General features: G+C 42.4%; 1 protein-coding gene across 3 annotated transcripts in view; it reads left to right on the top strand.

Moving 5' to 3' along the window:
• alk (ALK receptor tyrosine kinase) overlaps positions 1 to 19,067 on the top strand; it is a 705,488-nt gene that overhangs the window by 287,501 nt on the left and 398,920 nt on the right. For all 3 annotated transcript variants that reach the window (XM_023951462.2, XM_023951461.2, XM_078940523.1), the window contains exon 2: positions 3,074 to 3,184. In XM_023951462.2, coding sequence (XP_023807230.1) covers positions 3,074 to 3,184 — 111 coding nt within the window. The remainder of the gene's footprint in view (positions 1 to 3,073; positions 3,185 to 19,067) is intronic.

Here is a 19,067-nt window from a genome sequence, read left to right as displayed (position 1 = left end):
GTAAAAAAACTGGGCACACCTATGCAGGACACGCAGGTGGCACACAGGGAATATCACAGTTGTAGCCTGCAGACACAGCTGTGGTTGGGAACCATTTAGTGGTTTAACCCCCCAATCAAACCACTTAATACTGAGTGTCAAGCAGGCAAGCAATGTTTCCCATTTTTAGAGTCTTTGGTCTGAGTCAGCCTGGATTTGAACTCACAACCTTCCAGTCTCAGGGTGGCCACTCTTCCACTAGGCCACAACAAGAAGTAAGGGGGACGTATGTGAGATGCAGGCACGTCGCATGATTTTTCCTTTTTTTTAAATCCCCCAAACCCTTCGTAGTGCATAATGGACCAGATATTGCTCTTCAAGTGACAAGTGGACACCCTTTGTGTGCAGCCTGACTGTTAGAAATGAGCAAATGAGACAATCAGAGCTGGTTTGGGTTGGAATCCTACAGGCATTCATACTGGACGCCATGACACTTTGGTGACTTTACTGAACAGCCCAGATTGTTTTTCAAACCATTATTTTGATGTGACAGGAAATACCAATGGTGAATAGAAATCTCATGTTCTTTGACCAAACCTAAATGTGTGATTTCGATTGATTAAACTTTCTTTTGTTCCAAGTTTTCTAACATTGAAATATGTTAGAATTGTTTGTCTGTGCGTGTGTGTCTGAGAGAGTTGGCACTGCAGAGAAACAAGAAGTACAGGAGAGAGCTTGTGCATCTACTTATACACTATCAAGCTTCAGTTCGATCTCATGATAATTAGTTTCTGAGTTTGGAAGGTGAGAACAGAGTCAAACAAAATTAGACAAATCTCCGCTAAGGTTATTATGCAGTCTATTGAAATACAATAAAACAATTCATATAGGACTTTGTACTTTTTAACTATGACTGAAGTACACTGTGACACTGCATGAGTTTTTCCATGTTCATCTGCAGTGCCAAAAGATCATTGACTTCTGGAATATGAAGCATGGAATTCTGAATGATGTGAGGTTGTCATGGCTGCGGTCTCTGGAAAGAAAGCTTTCAAACAATTCTTTGATCTTTTTTTTCTGCAGAATTTATAGGGATGCGCTTTCTGCAATGGTTGTTAAAATCATAAAGATGTATGCTCAAACATTTGCTTATTCTTTCTACCTAAGACCCACAAAATGAAGCACACGTTGCAGTTTGAAATCAAAGTTGAAAAGTTTTTATTTTATATTTTACCAAACACTGACTGTCTTTGATTGGATTTCTGAGGAGTGACTTTCTTCTCAATGCACAAAAACATAGATAACCACTTGTTAACAGAAATTCTGAGGCAAATATTGTTCAAAGGTTACAGAAGAAAGTATCTCCTATTTGGACAAATTATTTCATAAAATGTTATTGACTCACTGCAAAACCTTGTGACAAAAAGAGAACACGGAAGCAGGTGTTTGCTGTGAATCTGTTTCTGTGCCCAGAGACGTACAAAAGCAATAAACTTCACATCGAAGTTTTTACATGAAACCAGATTTCACAAAGCAGTGCAAACAACTCAACCTGCGGAGTCACTAGTTTGAGTTGAAGTAAACTGCTTCCACTGCTGTCTGGGATATCTTTAAACCTTTAACATTGTAGAATCACCAGTGAAACCCAAATAACACAAGCTCTTTAAAATACTTAACTCTTTCATTGTTGACCCGATCAGCTAATTCCTACGTGGAGAAAAGTGGCTTTTTACATTGGTTCTGCTCCCATATATAACACAAAAGTGTTGCATAATATTGTGTTGTGTAATAATTAAAAAAATGTCATTGCTTTTATTTTATTTATTTCAAGCATTGTAGTCAAAGCAATGAAGAAATTACACATATTTATCAAACTCATTACAGAAATTTTGAAATGGATAGTTTAAAAAGACAAAAATGAAAACAAAACAAAAAGTCACTTAAATCACATTTGCTTAATTAAATACAGAGATAATTAACTAAAGTTAAGTAGAGCTTGATTTATAGCTTGAAAAGGAGTGGGAAGAAGAGAGTTTATATAACCCCACCCCTACTGAGTTCATTCATTTGATAGTTTTACATAGTTTTTGAAATCCGGTTCTGGTCAAATAAGATTTTCTTCAAGTTACAAAATCCAGAGCTTACTCATGATTGATTATATTCAGAAAACATTCATTCACAATTGCTGTAAACAGTAACGGTACCGATATGTAATAATCATTGATTATCAGTAGAACACATGATAACATTAAACTAGGAATTATTGCTACACATTGCAGATCAAGTAAATAAAATCAGTAGCTTATTGATTGTAATTTAAACATCTCAGTAATCATTATTGCACACTACAATGTAATACTCAGTGGTTGTAATTAAAACAGCTTTGATTATTTTACCACAATCAAGTTCACACGTATTTGGAATTATTCAAACACCTGTTGATCCTTAAATCCTCTTATCTTCATATCCTGAAATCAGAGTTTCTTTATACATTTTCTTGAATATTTGGATATTTGAACATTGTTTGAGCTCATTACTTAACCCCTTCCAAAGTTTAGAGCCACACACCGACACACAGAAACTTTTCTTTGTAGTGCTTATATGTTTGATCTTGAGGTTCCTACATCCACTCAGTTTGTTCCTCCTTCATTTTCTAAGAACTGTCTTTGGATATTGAATGGTAATTTTAAATATTTATATTTAAAATTATAAAGCAAGGCTGCTTTACCCAAATCTAACTTGATTATTATTTTAGTCATTTGACTTCATGAAGGAAACCTTGCTAGGATCTCAGCAAAGTTTCACTTTACATTTTTGTTATTCAAGTCTCTAGCAGACACGATTTTACAGGAAAAAACAGCATTCAGAACAGACTGATCTAAGCTAAGTGATTGATTAGTAACCAGCCAGTTAAAGGTGTTGGTGAGCAAATAACACTGGAAGGCAGATATACACTGAGCACAGTTTGTCCAGCACTAACGGGGAGAATTATGTTTTGGTAAATTACCTGACACTTGTTTTTAATGGTCACATATTCTCTGTGGTCATTTATCTCAAACTCTGAAAGTTAAATAACTATTTGCTGTCGTTCCAGGTGAACCATCTGATAGCAGAGCTGCTGCTGGCTTTCCTCGAGGTTATTGGAACTTTTCCTGGGTGGCAGAAGACAACCTAAGCTTCCGAGATGGATCCCTGCCCAAATCAGGTGAGTCTGACACAATTGGCCCCCCTCAGGCGTATGGCCAGTCTAAAGCATTCAAACTAGTCTCGACACCTAGCAGTAGTCTCCCATAATATCTGCAGGCACAGTGATTTCTGTCTCACATTCTCTGTCTCACCAGGCCATTGAGAAAATGCATGACCTACATTTTTTTCAATTTTGTTTATAATCTGATTTTGGAGAAAGTTTTAGTTTTGAAAAGTACTGGATTCTCACAATGACTTCCAACTCATCCTTTGAGGCATGACAAGTTGCTAAGTTTTGTGTCAAAAATCCATCCGCTACTTTCTTAAAGCAGATGCTCCGACTGCTAAATTGAAACCTCCAAGCTAGGAAAGTTTACAAAGACAATTATATTTGGAAAATTTCTTCTTGCTAGTGACGAACCAGAGTAAAAGAAAGCTGCATTTAACAGACAAAAACCAGGAGTCTTTACTCCAAACATAGATTCAATTATGACAGTTATTCCCAAACACAAAAAAATTAATGCATACAATTCAGCAACTGGCTGTGTAATGTTACATTTATGCTTCTAATAAAGTTGCTCAAACGGTGGATTCATGTTTCTTATTATATTAAGAAAATTAGAGTTTTAGAGACCGTTTATGTTTTTTTTATTTAACTGTCGCATCATGAAAGTTAGACAATGCTAAAGTTGGTGTCAGATTTGTTAACTTCCACTTTGACAATTATGGGTTAGGAGAAAATCTATATCACAATTGAACGGTTCCTACACGAAATCTAGTTTATGAATAAAGTTTAAATTTACTGCAGATATTTTACCCATTAAAAAATTAAGAGAAATTGACATCTAGAAAAACATCGCCAATTTCTTGTACAGACTGGTCTGTGAAAATATTGTCTGACATAAAAGCGGACCGTGACCTGAAAAAGGTGGAAGAACACTGGTCTAAGTCATAGCCCCATAGACAGTAAACTTTCTTTTTTTCTTCCACTTTTATAAAACACCCATGACCTCTCATTCTGGGCTTGCTGGCACACCGAAAGAGTTTTGCTGAGGGGTGATTAGTGAACCGAGTCTGATGTGGTTGGAAGAGGACGGATAACATCTGGCCAGTAAATGCCTGTAACAGCTAATGCTGAAAGCTGGCAGTGCCCAGTGAGTCAATTTAAACACATATTAATCAAACAGGAACAAGTGTACAATTTAAATTTGATGTGTTCCCCTCATGAAGCATGTTTTGCTCCAAGTTCTGTTTATTTCCCCTCAATTGAGAACAAAAGCCAATTTTCACATAACTACGTAAAGAGAATCCACTTGCATCCAACTACATCTAATGGGGACTTTTAACTGTGCATGAGTAGCACATTAGAGCATTAGAGGTTGCTGACAAAAAAGCATTTGGTAAAAGTCAGGTCACAGCAGTACAGCACAGTAAACATGGCTTGGGGCAGCAGCAATAGATCTCAGCTTTCCCTACAGCATCTGCTGTGTTCTGGCATTTGTCAGCAACTACAAAAGCCAACACAGGCTGACTGGACACATGCCACCAGCTTTCCCCATCCTCTCTGTCTCCATCCCTCCTCCTTCCTGTCTCTTTGACCAACCTTAACTACAGTGGCCAAAGGGTACACAAGCTGAGCCCTCATATTTTCTCACCTTGTACATTTATTCCTTGACCGCTAGGTAGTGATAATATCAAGAGTGCCAGAGCTCTCAAAATGTCCTACTCTCCCTTTGAAGCATTGCATCAAACCTGCTCTACTCCATTTCACAAAATGTTTCCCATGCAGCTTTTTCATCACTCCAGAACAGTTCTCCTCATTGAGATGGATTGCTGTGATTGTGTTGTGGCTGCCAGCTGTAAAGCACTCAGATGAATGTTATCCACTCCAGGAGCTCCTGTGCTCTACAATAGAACATCTGCCCCACTCAGCTGGTAGTTCTGTTCTTGTGTAATTAGACACAGGGGTGAGAAAAAGCAGCTTTTGAAAGGAGGGAGGAATGTAAAGGGCCATGGTGCTTTACGCAGAGTTAAACCCTTTGGCCTTTTTAATTCCTTAACAGTGCTTTTATTTTGTTGAAATCCAGCTTCCTCAGACTTGTGCTCATATTTACAAAGGTTTGCTCAAAGAACTTATTAAATGATAAAACAAAATATCTCCAAAAGTGTATCTTTAGCGATAAAGAATTGGTAAAAAGTGACATATTTTCGGTTCCAAATAGACACTTTTTGAACAATGTGCCGAATGACAAAACGAATGGGAGTACCAGAAGCTGACATTTATTAAAATTGCACATGAAAAAGAACTTTGATAAGCCGCTGAAAAATGCTACTAAAAATGCTATTAGTTTAGGCTACATTGGAATAGAAAGCAGCACTGGCTGTGGCTAAGAACTGATTTCAATTTTTGAATTAACTTGCAGAGCAAATACAATGAAATGCCATGTGAAAGTGACTATTCGCATGGGATTTTACAAATACATGCCAGCCAGTGCTGACCTTTTTTCTTGGCTGCCCAGACACATACGAAGGGCTAAGTTTAGGTTAACAGGTTACCATAAGCTGCGTGTACACCGAACACAATTTGCCCGGCAGAGGCAACCAGTTTCAATGTTAAGTCAATGGTACAGATGCCATCTAAGTTCCTGTGGCGCAATTTGAGCAGTGCAAATGTGTGGGAGCAGCAATCTATTCTTAAACGCACTTAAAATTTGTGCCGGAAATGCAGCAATGGGCCATCTACACTTTTTGTGCACGCTGGATGGGGCAAATCAGTGCGCATGCGCTCCTGGGCCATTAAGACGTCACAACGGCTCACTAATTCAAACCAAACAGGCATTGCAACAGTTTGATTGACAGCTATTTAAAAGAAGAAATACTCAAAAAGGCAAAAAGGAAATTATTTTTTATTACATTTGTTTTTTTTCATTAAAAAAATGCCACAAGTATATCTCAAAAACTCAACAATCTTTTCATCTGAGGGCACTTTAAAGCTTTAGTACACTTTACCATCATCTTAACCAAATAAGGCATGTGGTTTAGATGGGGTTCGTATCTTAAAAGACTCTTAATTGTATCTGATGTACCACACTGTAAAGCACACAGGTAAGGCAAAAGCCTGATTGTTTTTTTTATTTTTTATATAAATGACAGTGCATCTTAAAAACGAGAGCACCTTATAAATTGAATAATTCTGGTAGTGTATACTGATTTTAAAGCAATTTTAAGAGATACATGGCGTTCTGTCAAAATGTTTGGTTGGGTGTTATTGGGAATACACTAACATGTAGCGGTGTTAGACTCCTTTCTTTCACGTGTTACTATCAGCACTTGGATTCAGCATAGTCAGATCCTCCTTGTGGGTCTGGACTTGTAATGGCAAGGAGGCTTGTGTGAACCGATGCCCCTGGGAGCAATACCGTCTGAAGCCTGCTCCTGGTAGGGTCACACTTGGTGGTCTGGTCTCTTGGCGAGGTTCCAGACAAACACAGACCTACAACTTGTTGGGAAGCTGTAAGTAGGCAGCCCCACTATCTGACTATCCTGCGGAAAGCCAACAACATACCCAGGAGAAACGTCTTTGTTACGAAACCGACCAGAAAATGAAGCCGGACTGCCCAACATGGTAACAGAGCCCAGCTTGCCCCTGACCAAAGACTACTGCTTGACCATCGTCAAACGACCCGTATTGCTACAAACACTTCCACACCCTGGAGTTACCACACTGCCATCCCTCAAGCGCCGCTGCTGTAACATCCCTCTAGCAGGACTCTATGAAGTACGATGGTCAGGCAATGGTGAATTAACAGCTGGCGACCATTGTTACTTCTTGAGTGGCTCTGCAAAACCGACAGGCCTTTATGGTATGCACTTGCCATCCCAAAGGCCAACCGGAAGTCCCTCTTCAACTGAACACCCCTGAGCGACAGAATTCTATATACCCGCTTCCTACATAAACAAGGTAAGATGACAACAATAGTTGCCTATGCCCCCACAAATGTTGCGGATGAGGACATCAAAGATGCGTTCTTTAACCAACTCCATCAGGCTGTCAGCCAAACTCCATCACATGACATCGCCATCATCCTTACTAAACCCTATACTGCAATGATTGATCCACCAGCTCTCCAGTGGACACAACCTTTGCCGACACAGTTACAAATGACAACGGCGACTGCATCTTCTTACTTTGCCACCAAAACAAGCCCAACCACTCCGCAACAGACCACATCTCTGCCATCCGTCTACTCATAGAGAAGACTGATTTACCCGGGTCTGTGACCAAGTTCCTGAAGTGTCTCTTGGTAGTTTTTATCTGACTGACCTGGCGTATGCTGACGACTATCTTGCTCAGCACATCTCTTACCCAGCTAAAGAAAACAATCTGTGCATTTACAGGGAAAAGGCAAGAAGTTTGGTCTCCAAGTGAACTGGACAAAACAAAATGTATGCAAGTTGGTGAGGTCCAGATCCACCACCCCTGCGGCTTGGCAATGACTTAACCGAGCCTATAAAGGGCTTTGCAGACTTTGGATCCATAGCTACTAGTGACCTAAACCAGAGATCACCCGCAGAAGGACAAGGGCAGCATCGGCTCTGCAGTCTCTCAGAAAACCACTCTGGTGTTATCAAATCATCACAAGCAAGACAAAGCTCCAGATTAAAAACTCAGCAGTACTCTCTATCCTACCAACCAGCTAAGGCGAAGTCGAGGTACACCCTGAACAGGCTATCAGTCTGTTGCAGGGAAGCGCACTCTCACACACATGCCCACATTCACGCCTAGGGGCTTGTTAAAGACACCAAATAACCCTGGAGCTTTGTTGACATTCTTTTGACTACCGTAACTCTTCAATTTTTTAAACAATTAACGTGATTCTGGCGGATTCTGAAGCAGACAAAAGCAGCTTTGCAACACGTTACATTACACTGCTTTCTCTGCATCAGAATCAGGTAATTAATGTTGATCCTGTAAAAGGTTGAGGAGTTACTCTGTTGCCTGCAAGATCTCTGGTGTTGAAGGGTTAACCTATGAAGCATGATTTGGGACTGTTGGAGGAACCTGGAAAAAACCCATACGCAGGAACATGCAAACTCTACTTAGAGAAAAGCCCCAGCTGGGATTGGAATCAGGGCCTTCTCGCTGTAACGCGAGGGTGCTAACCACCACGCCATCGTGCATCTCTGTTGTGCATGTAAAACCATTAAATGACTACTTTAGTGACAATATTTCTTCCAGAAACATGGTTCTTTTATTGCATGTAAACAGACCCAATGTAAAATGCAGCCGAGAGCTTGTGTCAGACAGAAAAACCAAAAGTGTGATGTCAAACCTGGAACAAACTTGTCAAGGCAGATAGTATTTAGTTTCCCAGCAATCCAGCACACCCTCAAACTGTTATGAAACTTTTGCCACAATGCTAATAGGCTTTTAATATTAGAGCAGGCTCAAAGAAATGTTGCGCTTGGAACCACAGGAAAGATTAGAATGGAAATTGAATGGCTACATTATGAGGATTTGCTGACAATGTTACTACTGCTGACAATGGCTGCAGGATGCTATTGACCAAAACAAAGGAAAAATCTTAAACTGTTTGGATGATTTAAACTCACAGGCAGAAGCCTTTTTTTTTAATCAGTTGTTTGTTTAATATCGCGGAGACCTTCAAGGGCCTATTTGTGAAGAACTTCTCCAGACTCCCTGCCAGCACTCTGCCTTTGTAGTGTGAAGAGAGGATGAAATGGATAAGGTGAGAGAAGGAGTTCACAAGCATGAGAAAGTTGACATTTGGGGCTGATCAACTCTGATCTACAGATTGTCAAGTGTTGTCGCTGAGCTTACCTTTATACTAAATACCAGGTAAGAAAACTAACATATTTTCAGTATCATCACTGATATAGAATATCTTATCCTGGGTAAAAAAAAAAAATCCACAGGGAGCCACCCGCCCCCTGTGGAGCCACCAGCCTTGTCCTTAGCCAGCCTTCTATCTACACAACTGGTCTGTTGCCACACATCAATAAATGAGCCATGCCAATAAGAAGCCTTACTGACCCCCACCCACCTTTTGCCTCTGGCACCCTAGTCAGAGCTGCACATGACAAATTCATTTTGGCGACTTTCCTGTTGGGTTATCTCCGTAGCAACTATTTTATGTTTTGGTCTCAGAAAAGAATCAGTAAAAGTAAACTTTTGGATTTCTGTGGCAATGGAGGCTGTCTGTAAAACATGCCAACATTCCAGATATAGTCATAGCACATGCTGTATTGTTATGTTTAGCTTAAGCCAGGGATTCATGTATTAAATTATAACTATATTACAGTAAATAGTGTGCAAGCCAGAAAGGATTGCCACTTTAGTGAACTTGCCATACTAATACCGTTCAAAATCTCCAGCTTCTAATTCCAACATTTTTTCCCCAATGATGCTCGTGGAGTTTGAGGGCCAAAGATCAAAAAGCTTAAATTTGCAGGAAGTGCCATAGGTGATTTTTTTTAAGTTAAAATTCAAGACGGCTGCCTCTTCCTGTGGTCAAAGATCAACAAATCTTTGGGAATTGTAGACTTAATCTGGCGGTATGACAGTGACGTTTCTTGAAGGTCACTTGAATCAAAATTTTCTTTTCCCATAATGTGGCAAAATGTGAATATCAACAAGAGATTTTGGCCATATTCACTTTTTTTGCTGGTTTCACCCACAGCGATGTCATCATTTTTATGGAGGGGTCATTCACTATTCACAAAATTTATTTTCACTGAGTAATAAATTCATGCAAATTTTGGTGACTTTTTGAGTTTGTGGCGGGGGTCAAATTCTTGCTCAAAGCTGTAGTGAGAAAGACGAATTGTGAAAACATACTGGTCCTTGGAGTCCAGAACTTCTGCAGACCATAAAAACACAAACTATAAATGAGGAATTCCACAACATTTGTGCTTCCATCACAAAAAAAAAAGATTATGGTTTAAATTGCAGTCAGAATTATCTCCCAATCAGCCATTTACCTGTTTATAAGTGAGCAAAGATTTCCGTATGCCTCACTGACCATGACACTTACAGGCAGGCATAAAAACTTTGATGCCATCGGGAAGAAATTGTGTTCATCACTTCAGTAAATGGTCTTCATGCTGCAAATTTTGCACTGATCCACAAATAGAGATTTGCTATTTCATGTAATTTTTTTGATGTCCGCACTACTGTGCTGTTCCTGCATCTCATCTTTTAAGTATGTAATCACATCACTCTGTATTAGTGAGAGTCCGCGGCTTGAATAAACTGAACATGTTTGGCGGTTTTATCTCTCTGGTGAATTTCAACTGCGTCACTCAGGCTTTGCTATGTTGGATAAATGATGGGCAATGACTTAGACTCGTCAAGCAATCACGCATTTGCTTTAGTTTGGAAAACTTTTGGTCAGCAAAGAAGGCAACTGAGAAAAAAACTCCCACCCACAGTTTCCAGATCTCACTCAACAGTGAGATGACTTCCAAGCCTTGTTCTGAATGGCCTCCCTGAGTGCTTGTTTAAAGATGAAGGAAGTACAAATTTCAAAGCAATTGCTTTTGAAGCAAATTCACTATTAATATCTGTCATAGTCAGGCTGATAGTTTAAACAATTGAAGAAATCATGAATCATTCTTCACAAACCTTCACGACAGTGGCTCAGGCGGTTGAGTGGGTCGTCCAATTATTGAAGGGTCGGCGGTTCGATCCCCGCTCCCCCCAGCCAAATGTCGTTGTGTCCTTGGGCAAGACACTTCACCCTCCTTGCCTCCAGTGTGGCTCCACTGGTGTGTGAATGTGCATGAATGTCCCGGTGATGGTCAGAGGCGCCATAGGCGTTTTTCCTTTCACGTCACACAAATAATAATAACTTACATTTTCTCTGATTAGGATTTAAGGTACATTTACACTGAACATAATTCATGCGTCACATTTGTGTCGGCCCCCTGTCCAAAAATGTTTTCATAAGCTTGACGACCAAGACGCGTGTGGGATATGTTTTTAACCTGATGGATTCATGGAGCAGTGTCTGTGTACATCTCATTTACAATGCATGGAAGACACGGATAATGTTTAGAGATCAAGTTTACTTATCTTACACAGTTCTACAAAAGTATCAGTAAATACAGCTCAATATCTCTGTACATGAGAGCATTCAAAGACTCTCTCGGTACGGTGAGGTTCACTCCTGCTGAATGATGGTTGGTTTCAGCGATGTTTCCGTGTCTCTATGACTCAGTTTATAGACTCACCGCCATACGGCCTCCTGGGGGCTAGCGTAGCGGTTGCACTCACTCCAGGCATGGGCCCTGTGACAGACTGGCAACCTATCCAGGGTGTAACCCGCCTTTGCCCAACAATAGCCAGGATAGGCTTTGGCAACCCTGCAGCCCCGAAAGGAATATAGCAGGTTAAGAAGATGGATGGATGGATGGATGGATTGATGGATGGATGGATGGATGGATGGATTGAAAGTCAGAACCAGAACGGTTGGATCAATCGTCCATATTAGATTTAGAATCCACCCGCTGATCGAGTCACTGAACAGGTCACATGCCCAAAGCTGAGTCTGGTTGATGTGAGATTGGTTGAGGTGATCCAGAGAGCTCTCCAAAGTTCAGATTTTTCAACTCTTGGCGGAAATCATTGCATGCCGCTCAAATCATGGTGTGCCGCTAAAATAGCGCACCGCAATCGCACCACGGGACCTCTCATTGGGTCTGTAACATTGGCTTAACATCAAAACTGGATGTCCTGACCCGCGAATCACATTCGATGTGAACATAGCTTTAGTTACATGCTGTGGATTTTCGCATTGTCCTGGTCCATGGAGGGTTGAAGAGAGGAGGGGCTGCCTCTCAAGTAGAGCATAAGTATGTCTTGCAGTTCCCTTGAGGCTTGTGCTACCACGTTATGGGACGTCATGAAAAGGCAATACACGATTGTCATTTGTGTGGTAAGAGTGTCATAAAGTATTTGTAAAGTTCTACATTAGTAAGTGGCACGCACTTATGATGTCTAGATGATGCTGTTGTAAAGCGCCCGACACAAATACTCTAGTCAGTCATAAGGTGCAAGTAAAGACCCCTTAAAGACCATGCGTGAATGCCCAACGTGTACACGTAATATGGAACTGCCCTAACCATCTACAGTCTGATTGTCAAATTTCCTCGTTTCTACCACCTGTATCCACCCATAAGGGGGCATAAGGGCACTTGTGAGTAAGGATTTAACTGTAAATATAATTCTAGGTTGTCTTGATCGAAATGGCATCCAGGAGGGAGTGCTTTGTTGGTTTTTATTTAAATAATTTTAATCCAAAAAAATATTCCATAAAATAAAAACTACATGACAGTGAATCTGTTTAGGATTGGACAATTAATGTAAAAATACTTACTTTAATTGTTGGTTTGGTTTTACGTTGTCATTTTTTCTTTGTTTCTGAGTGAAAAAAAGCTAATTGTGGCTTAAAAATAAGTACAGTATTAGTAAAAAACCATACTATTATACAGATGATGTCAAACCCCTAATGAGTACTATTAATTTTCAAGAAACAAAAGTGGTCATTGAGACTCGGATTTCATTTTCAAATCACAGTTGACCAAAATTGCATATCACGTCTGTCCTTCTCATCTTGTACTCTGTGGTCACTGCTCAACACTACAAAGACAGAGTGCTGGCAGGGAGTTAGGACATCTTGAGGGGATTTCTTGAAATACTGAGGAACACATGAACACAGTACCAACATTTCAATAGATGAGAGCACATGGATTAAATATAGATCTGTTCCTATTCTACCTCTCTGTTTTGTTTGTTTGCTTGTGGTTTCACAGTTATTTCTTTTTTTTTTACTTGTCCTGTCCAACAGCTAAACAAACAGATGAGAGCTGAAAGCCTCTTGTGTTGGACATATTTTACTGTTACAACACTGGTTATGAATCTTTGAATGAACCCTTCTGTATTGTAATTTAGGCTAAACTTTATTCATCTTACTCATATTACTTACTTATATTTGTAACATTTTTATGGTGGACCGGATGAAAAGCAAAGGAGGGAAGAAAAGAGAAGGATGTTCGGGGGGGACCATGAAGCAGCATAAAGCAACAAGATGTTGAATTTTTCAGGGTGGGGTGGGGGGGCAGGTAGGACCCAGACGCAGAGGCAGGAGGCACACGGTTCCAAGGCAAAAGGGTTTAATTGCAAACAAAAGGCGCTGCAGAGCAGGATAACTAAACAAAACTAAACTTACTGTGGCGTGGCAAGAAACATGGACATGACAGTCAGGGACGAAGAGACATGAATACATAAGAGACGTTAGACGCTAGTGACATTAATGGACCAGCACAAGAGGAAGGGAGAGATGAGACTTAAATACAGACAGGGAAGACAAGACACAGGTGAACAAGATCAGGACAGATAGGGACAAGGAAGTAAAACTTAGGAACATGACAAAACAGAACACCTTTCAAAATAAAACAGGAAACACAACCAAACATGACAGAACTAGAAATAAAGCAAAAACCAAGACAAAAGAAACCCAAACCATGACAGTACCCCCCCCCCCCCCCCCCCCCCCCCTCAAGGAACCGCTCCGAGGTTCCAACAGTCCACCAAGGAGGAGGGGGCCCGTGAGACTAACTTTGACAGGCAACTCAGTACAGGGAGGCCGGGCTCGGCACGCCAGCAAGGACGAGAAGAGTCCGGAGGACGGCCGGGAGTCCAAGCTGTCCTGCGAGGCAGGTCCTGAGGACGGCCTGGAGGCTGAGCGGTCCGGCAAGGCAGGTCCGGAGGATGGCCGGGAGGCCGAGCGGTCCGGAGTGGCAGACGAGGCGGGTCAGGCATAAAGTCTGGGGCAAGCGTGGCTAAGCCTGGGTTCTGCCAGCAGTTGGCTGGCGGGTCAGGCATGGAGTGGACTGAAAGGTCCGGTATGGAGTCCTCTGAGGCGTCAGGCATGGAGTCCTCTGAGGCGTCAGGCATGGAGTCCTCTGAGGCGTCAGGCATGGAGTCTTCTGAGGCGTCAGGCAAGGAGTCCTCTGAGGCGTCAGGCATGGAGTCGGGCATGGGGTCGGGCATGCGGTCGGGCATGGAGTCGGGCCAGCAGTCGGGCCAGCAGTCGGCCGAGCAGTCAGGCCAGCAGTTGGCCGAGCAGTCGGCCGAGCAGTCGGGCCAGCAGTAGGGCCAGCAGTCGGCCGGCGGGTTCGGTCCAGCAGTCAGCCGGCGGGTTGGGCCAGCAGTCGACCGGCGGGTCGGGCCAGCCGTCGAGCTGGGGCCAAAGTGGGTCCGGCACCCCGTTGGAAACAGGGGTGAGTCAGGGTGCGTCCGGCACCCCCATGGAAGCAGAGACGGGTTGGGGTGCGTCCGGCACCCCCTTGGGAGCCGGGACGGGTCGGGGTGCGTCCATGACCACCACTGGAGCAAGTTGTGGTGTGTCCGGGACCACCACCGGAACAGGATCGGGTTGGGGTGCAGCCGGCACCCGCCTGGGAGCAGGGATGGGTCGGGGTGCGTCCATGACCACTACTGGAGCGGGTTGTGGTGCGTCCGGGACCACCAACGGAACAGGATCGGGTTGAGGTGCAGCCGGCAACCTCCTGGGAGCAGGGATGGGTCGGGGTGCGTCCATGACCACCACTGGAGCGGGTTGTGGTGCGTCCGGAACCACCACCGGAATAGGATCGGGTTGGGGTGCAGCCGGCACCCTCCTGGGAGCAGAAACGGGTTTTTGAAGGGGACGGCGGGGACGACGGCGACGACGGCGGGGACGACACCCCCTCATGGCAAGACGGCTCCCTCTCCAGTCAAGATGGCTCCCCTCCATAGCAGGAGTGCAAAACTGTAGCATGTCCCAATAGGACCTGGTCCTCTGTGCTTCTAGGCAGTAGGCCTCCAAAAGCCGCAGCAGATAGGACCCAGACGCAGAGGCAGGAGGCACACGGTTCCAAGGCAAAAGGGTTTAATTGCAAACAAAAAGCGCTGCAGAGCAGGATAACTACACAAAAATAAACTTACTGTGGCGGGGCAAGAAACATGGACATGACAGTCAGGGACGAAGAGACATAAATACATAAGAGACGTTAGACGCTAGTGACGTTAATGGACCAGCACAAGAGGAAGGGAGAGACGAGACTTAAATACAGACAGGGCAGACATGACACAGGTGAACAAGATCAGGACAGATAGGGACAAGGAAGTAAAACTCAGGAACATGGCAAAACAGAACACCTTTCAAAATAAAACAGGAAACAGAACCAAACATGACAGAACTAGAAATAAAACAAAAACCAATACAAAAGAAACCCAAACCATGACAGGATGCTTATATTATGGTCAGTTAGAAATAGAACAAATCTAAAAGGGGTGGGGCCTGTCCACACACACTCAGAAATTACCAACTAACCTGCCGGCTCCAAAATGTTCACATAGCAGCAGCAGCGGCAGCCAGCACCCCCCAACACCCGCACAGAGCAGTCCACCACCACCCAGGAGTTCTGAGCATCCCCTCACCCCAACCCCAGGCACAGGCCAAGGCCCCCCAAGGGAGACCCGCCCCTCGCTCCAGGCAGCCATCTACCCAGTCCACGGTTGGTCTAGGAGAGGGCATGGCAGGGGCTGGTCACCCTTGCCCAGGACGAAGACACCCAAGAGAGGTTGGGGTCCCCAAGGAGGGTGGTAAACTTGGCCCCACAGTTGGAATTTTGGAGAAGGCTGGCGCTCAAAGGAAAGGATTCACACTTATTTCTAAAATGTCCAAAACAATTCAAGGCACCCGCTGCTTTGAATGGCTATTAGTGCTGTAACGATTCATTTTAACAACAATTTTGTAGGTGCTGATACTATTCATAGTCAATACATGTTCATTTTAAACAGTCCAATTTACTGACCTAAAATCCATCCAGGACATCTTTAGCAAAAAATTCAACCAGTGTGACTCAGGAAAAAATACCTGGTACTGAACAGTGCAGGTGTTTTCCAGATTCCTTGGATTTCTTGCAAAATAATTAAGTGTAAATTAAATATGTGTACAAACACAAAAGTGAACAAGAATCAATGGCAAATCCATTCACATTTTAGTTTAATAAGATTCAGCCCACTGTTGTTTTTCCACATCAAAGTAATCCAAAGGGAACATTATTAGAACATTCTAGCACACTGGATGGTCACATGGCTTTGCAAAATTCAAAGTGTTTCCACTCATTGGACTGGAATGATGGACCAGTCAGTTTTTGCTGCCATCATGTATGCTGTCTGCTGCGATACACTTTGTTGTTTTTACGTTATAGTAAAACAAACCTACGGTGTCTCAATCCAAATGATACTTTCCAATGCAAATTATCATCAATTTAATTAATTTTGAAATGAGTTTTTAATGGTATAGGTCGATTTGAGTACTAACATACCACAAACAATTTGGGTTAGACTATAGGAATTTAATTCTGTTCGTTTATTAAGCCAATTAATTGTTAAACCGCTATAGGCCATTGATTGACACTTCAAAAAACTAAAAAATGCACCATATTAAGAAGTTTGTCCTAAAATTTACTACCGTAATTTCCGGACTATAAAGCGCACCCGATTACAAGCCGCACCCACCCATTTCCATGTGTTTAACTTCTTTTGTACATACACAAGCCGCGGCAGTGTACAAGCTGGATGCATTACGCAACATGGTCAGCCTGACAAATCACGTCCTGACTTCCAGACCAAGTGCAATTTATTAGCACACTGTGGGAGGAGACAGCCTTGCCTCAGGCTCATGTATTTGAATACACCCACATCTGCCAAACAGCATGCAACTCTATTCTGTTCACAAGTTCCTCAGTTATGGTTTTTTTTATTTTAATTTTTTTATTTGTTTTTACTTGTTGACAATCTAGGTATCATACATAAAATTACAAACAGTAACCATATAATCAACATTACATCCCTCAGTTATGATGAGGAAATTTACATCCGCGATATCCCATTTCCCATGAGTCTTAGGGGCTAAAGGCTGGTGCAAACTCCACACAGAAAGGTCCCCCATTGATGTTCTGGTTCAGGTCCCCCAGCCGGGGCCTTCTTGGTGTGAGGCAAGAGCGCCAACCACTACGCCACCGTGCAGCCTACCTTACCCGTAGGTAAGATATATAAAAAATATATATCCTTATCAAAGACCAACTTTCATCAGAAGAGTGTGTAAATGCACCTGGACAAACAGACACCAGCAGTAAACAATTGATGGTACCGTGTTGGTAACCCCGTTGATAACCTTACCAACACGCCACGTAATGAAATTAATTCAAGGCTTTACAGCAGTTACTATGTGTTCAGACTAGTTCATATGCTTTTATTAGGATTCAATTTCTTATAAGACACGGCTAGTTATCAGGATTTGAGAATAGGCAACATTAGAGATCATTCACGGACACAGTTTGGCAGACAGAGCAGAAAGGAAATGCAATGACATTATTTGTTAATGTTATCCATACCTTTTCATTTAAATAAGTCTACCACACATGATTAATGTGGACTGCTGTCATATAGTGATAAATTATTCCATTCTTAGAAATGTCACATAAGGAAAATGATTTTTTTTTTTTTGCAAATGCAAGAAAAAAGAATTAAGCCTTGTGGAATATGGTGGTTTTCTACATAAAAAAGAGGCTTGTTCTTCATCTTAGTCATATAGAATGTCACAAAAATAATTACACGAGTTCTGTTATTTTTTTTTATTTAACCCTTGTGCTATCCTAGGCACTTTAACATTGGGAGTTGGGTCATCTAGACCCACTAGACAGTGCTCTGAACCTTTTTTCTTCAATGATTTGTGATCTTCACTGGTGTCCATGGTAGGGAGAACACGTCAATGGAAGGGGGGGGGGGTCATCTAAGATAGCACAAGGGTTAAATGTCCTTATTTAGTTTTTTTACTTTTTATTTTTAAAAAGGTCCCTGTCACGGTTACATAGGTCTTTACTTTTTGAATCCCTTCATGGAATCAGCAAAACGCATTTCTGGAGATCTATGGTTTTTCTCCTCTTGAGTGGGGCAAACTCCTAAAATTTGAGTGAAGTCAGAACCTTCAAACAATTTATACGAAGACTCCAGGAATATAAATGCTTTTGCTTCTACTTGCTTCAAGATGCCAACTTACAATAAATGTGCTCTTGTAGGAACATCTTATTTTTATATACTCTTAATTTAAATAAGAGTGAAGATGTCACATCTGACAACAATCTTCCAAAAGCTATGTTTTTTGGACATTTGGAAGTCTAGAAGTTTTTAGTCGCATTGCACCGTGCAGAAGGACACTGGTCATATTGGATGAGAGCTTAGGTTCTTAAGCTACGTTCACATTCCCTTTGGCAACGCGCACTCAAGCATCCACTTTAAATGACAAGTCCATGAAAATGTGCATTTCGGGCTTCTGCATTCAAAACCCTTGCGTTCATCCATAGCTACAAGCTTCTACGATTGTTTCCAGGCTTTGCGTACAAAACGTGCGGCCATTGAACATGACCAGGTCATGGTCAGGTTAAACCAGGTGAAACTTGGTTGACCTGGTTTAACCTGCCAACCGTTTGAACATTGATCATGAAGGTGAGCGGCAGTGGTGCAGCGGTAGGGCGGTCGACCCATGATCGTAAGATTGCAGGCTGGAGTCACGCCTTGCACGCCCATGAGTCGATGTGTCCTTGGGCAAGACACTGAACCCCACCTTGCCTCTGGTGGGAGGTTGGCGCCATTGTTCGGCAGCGGAGCCGCCACCAGTGTGTGAATGTGTGTGTGACTGGGTGAATGGGTCTGTGACTGTAAAGCGCTTAGGGCCACGTAGGTAGAAAAGTGCTATATAAGTATACGCCATCTACCATTTACCATAATCGTGCACAGTTGGTATTATGACACCAAGTCATAAGTCCAG

Source organism: Oryzias latipes, chromosome 22 (genome assembly GCF_053564925.1).
Source record: "Oryzias latipes strain Hd-rR chromosome 22, Olatipes_Hd-rR_3.1".
Lineage (NCBI taxonomy): Eukaryota > Metazoa > Chordata > Actinopteri > Beloniformes > Adrianichthyidae > Oryzias > Oryzias latipes.
Note: the sequence above shows the minus strand (reverse complement) of the source record. Positions and strands in the feature narration are given on the sequence as shown.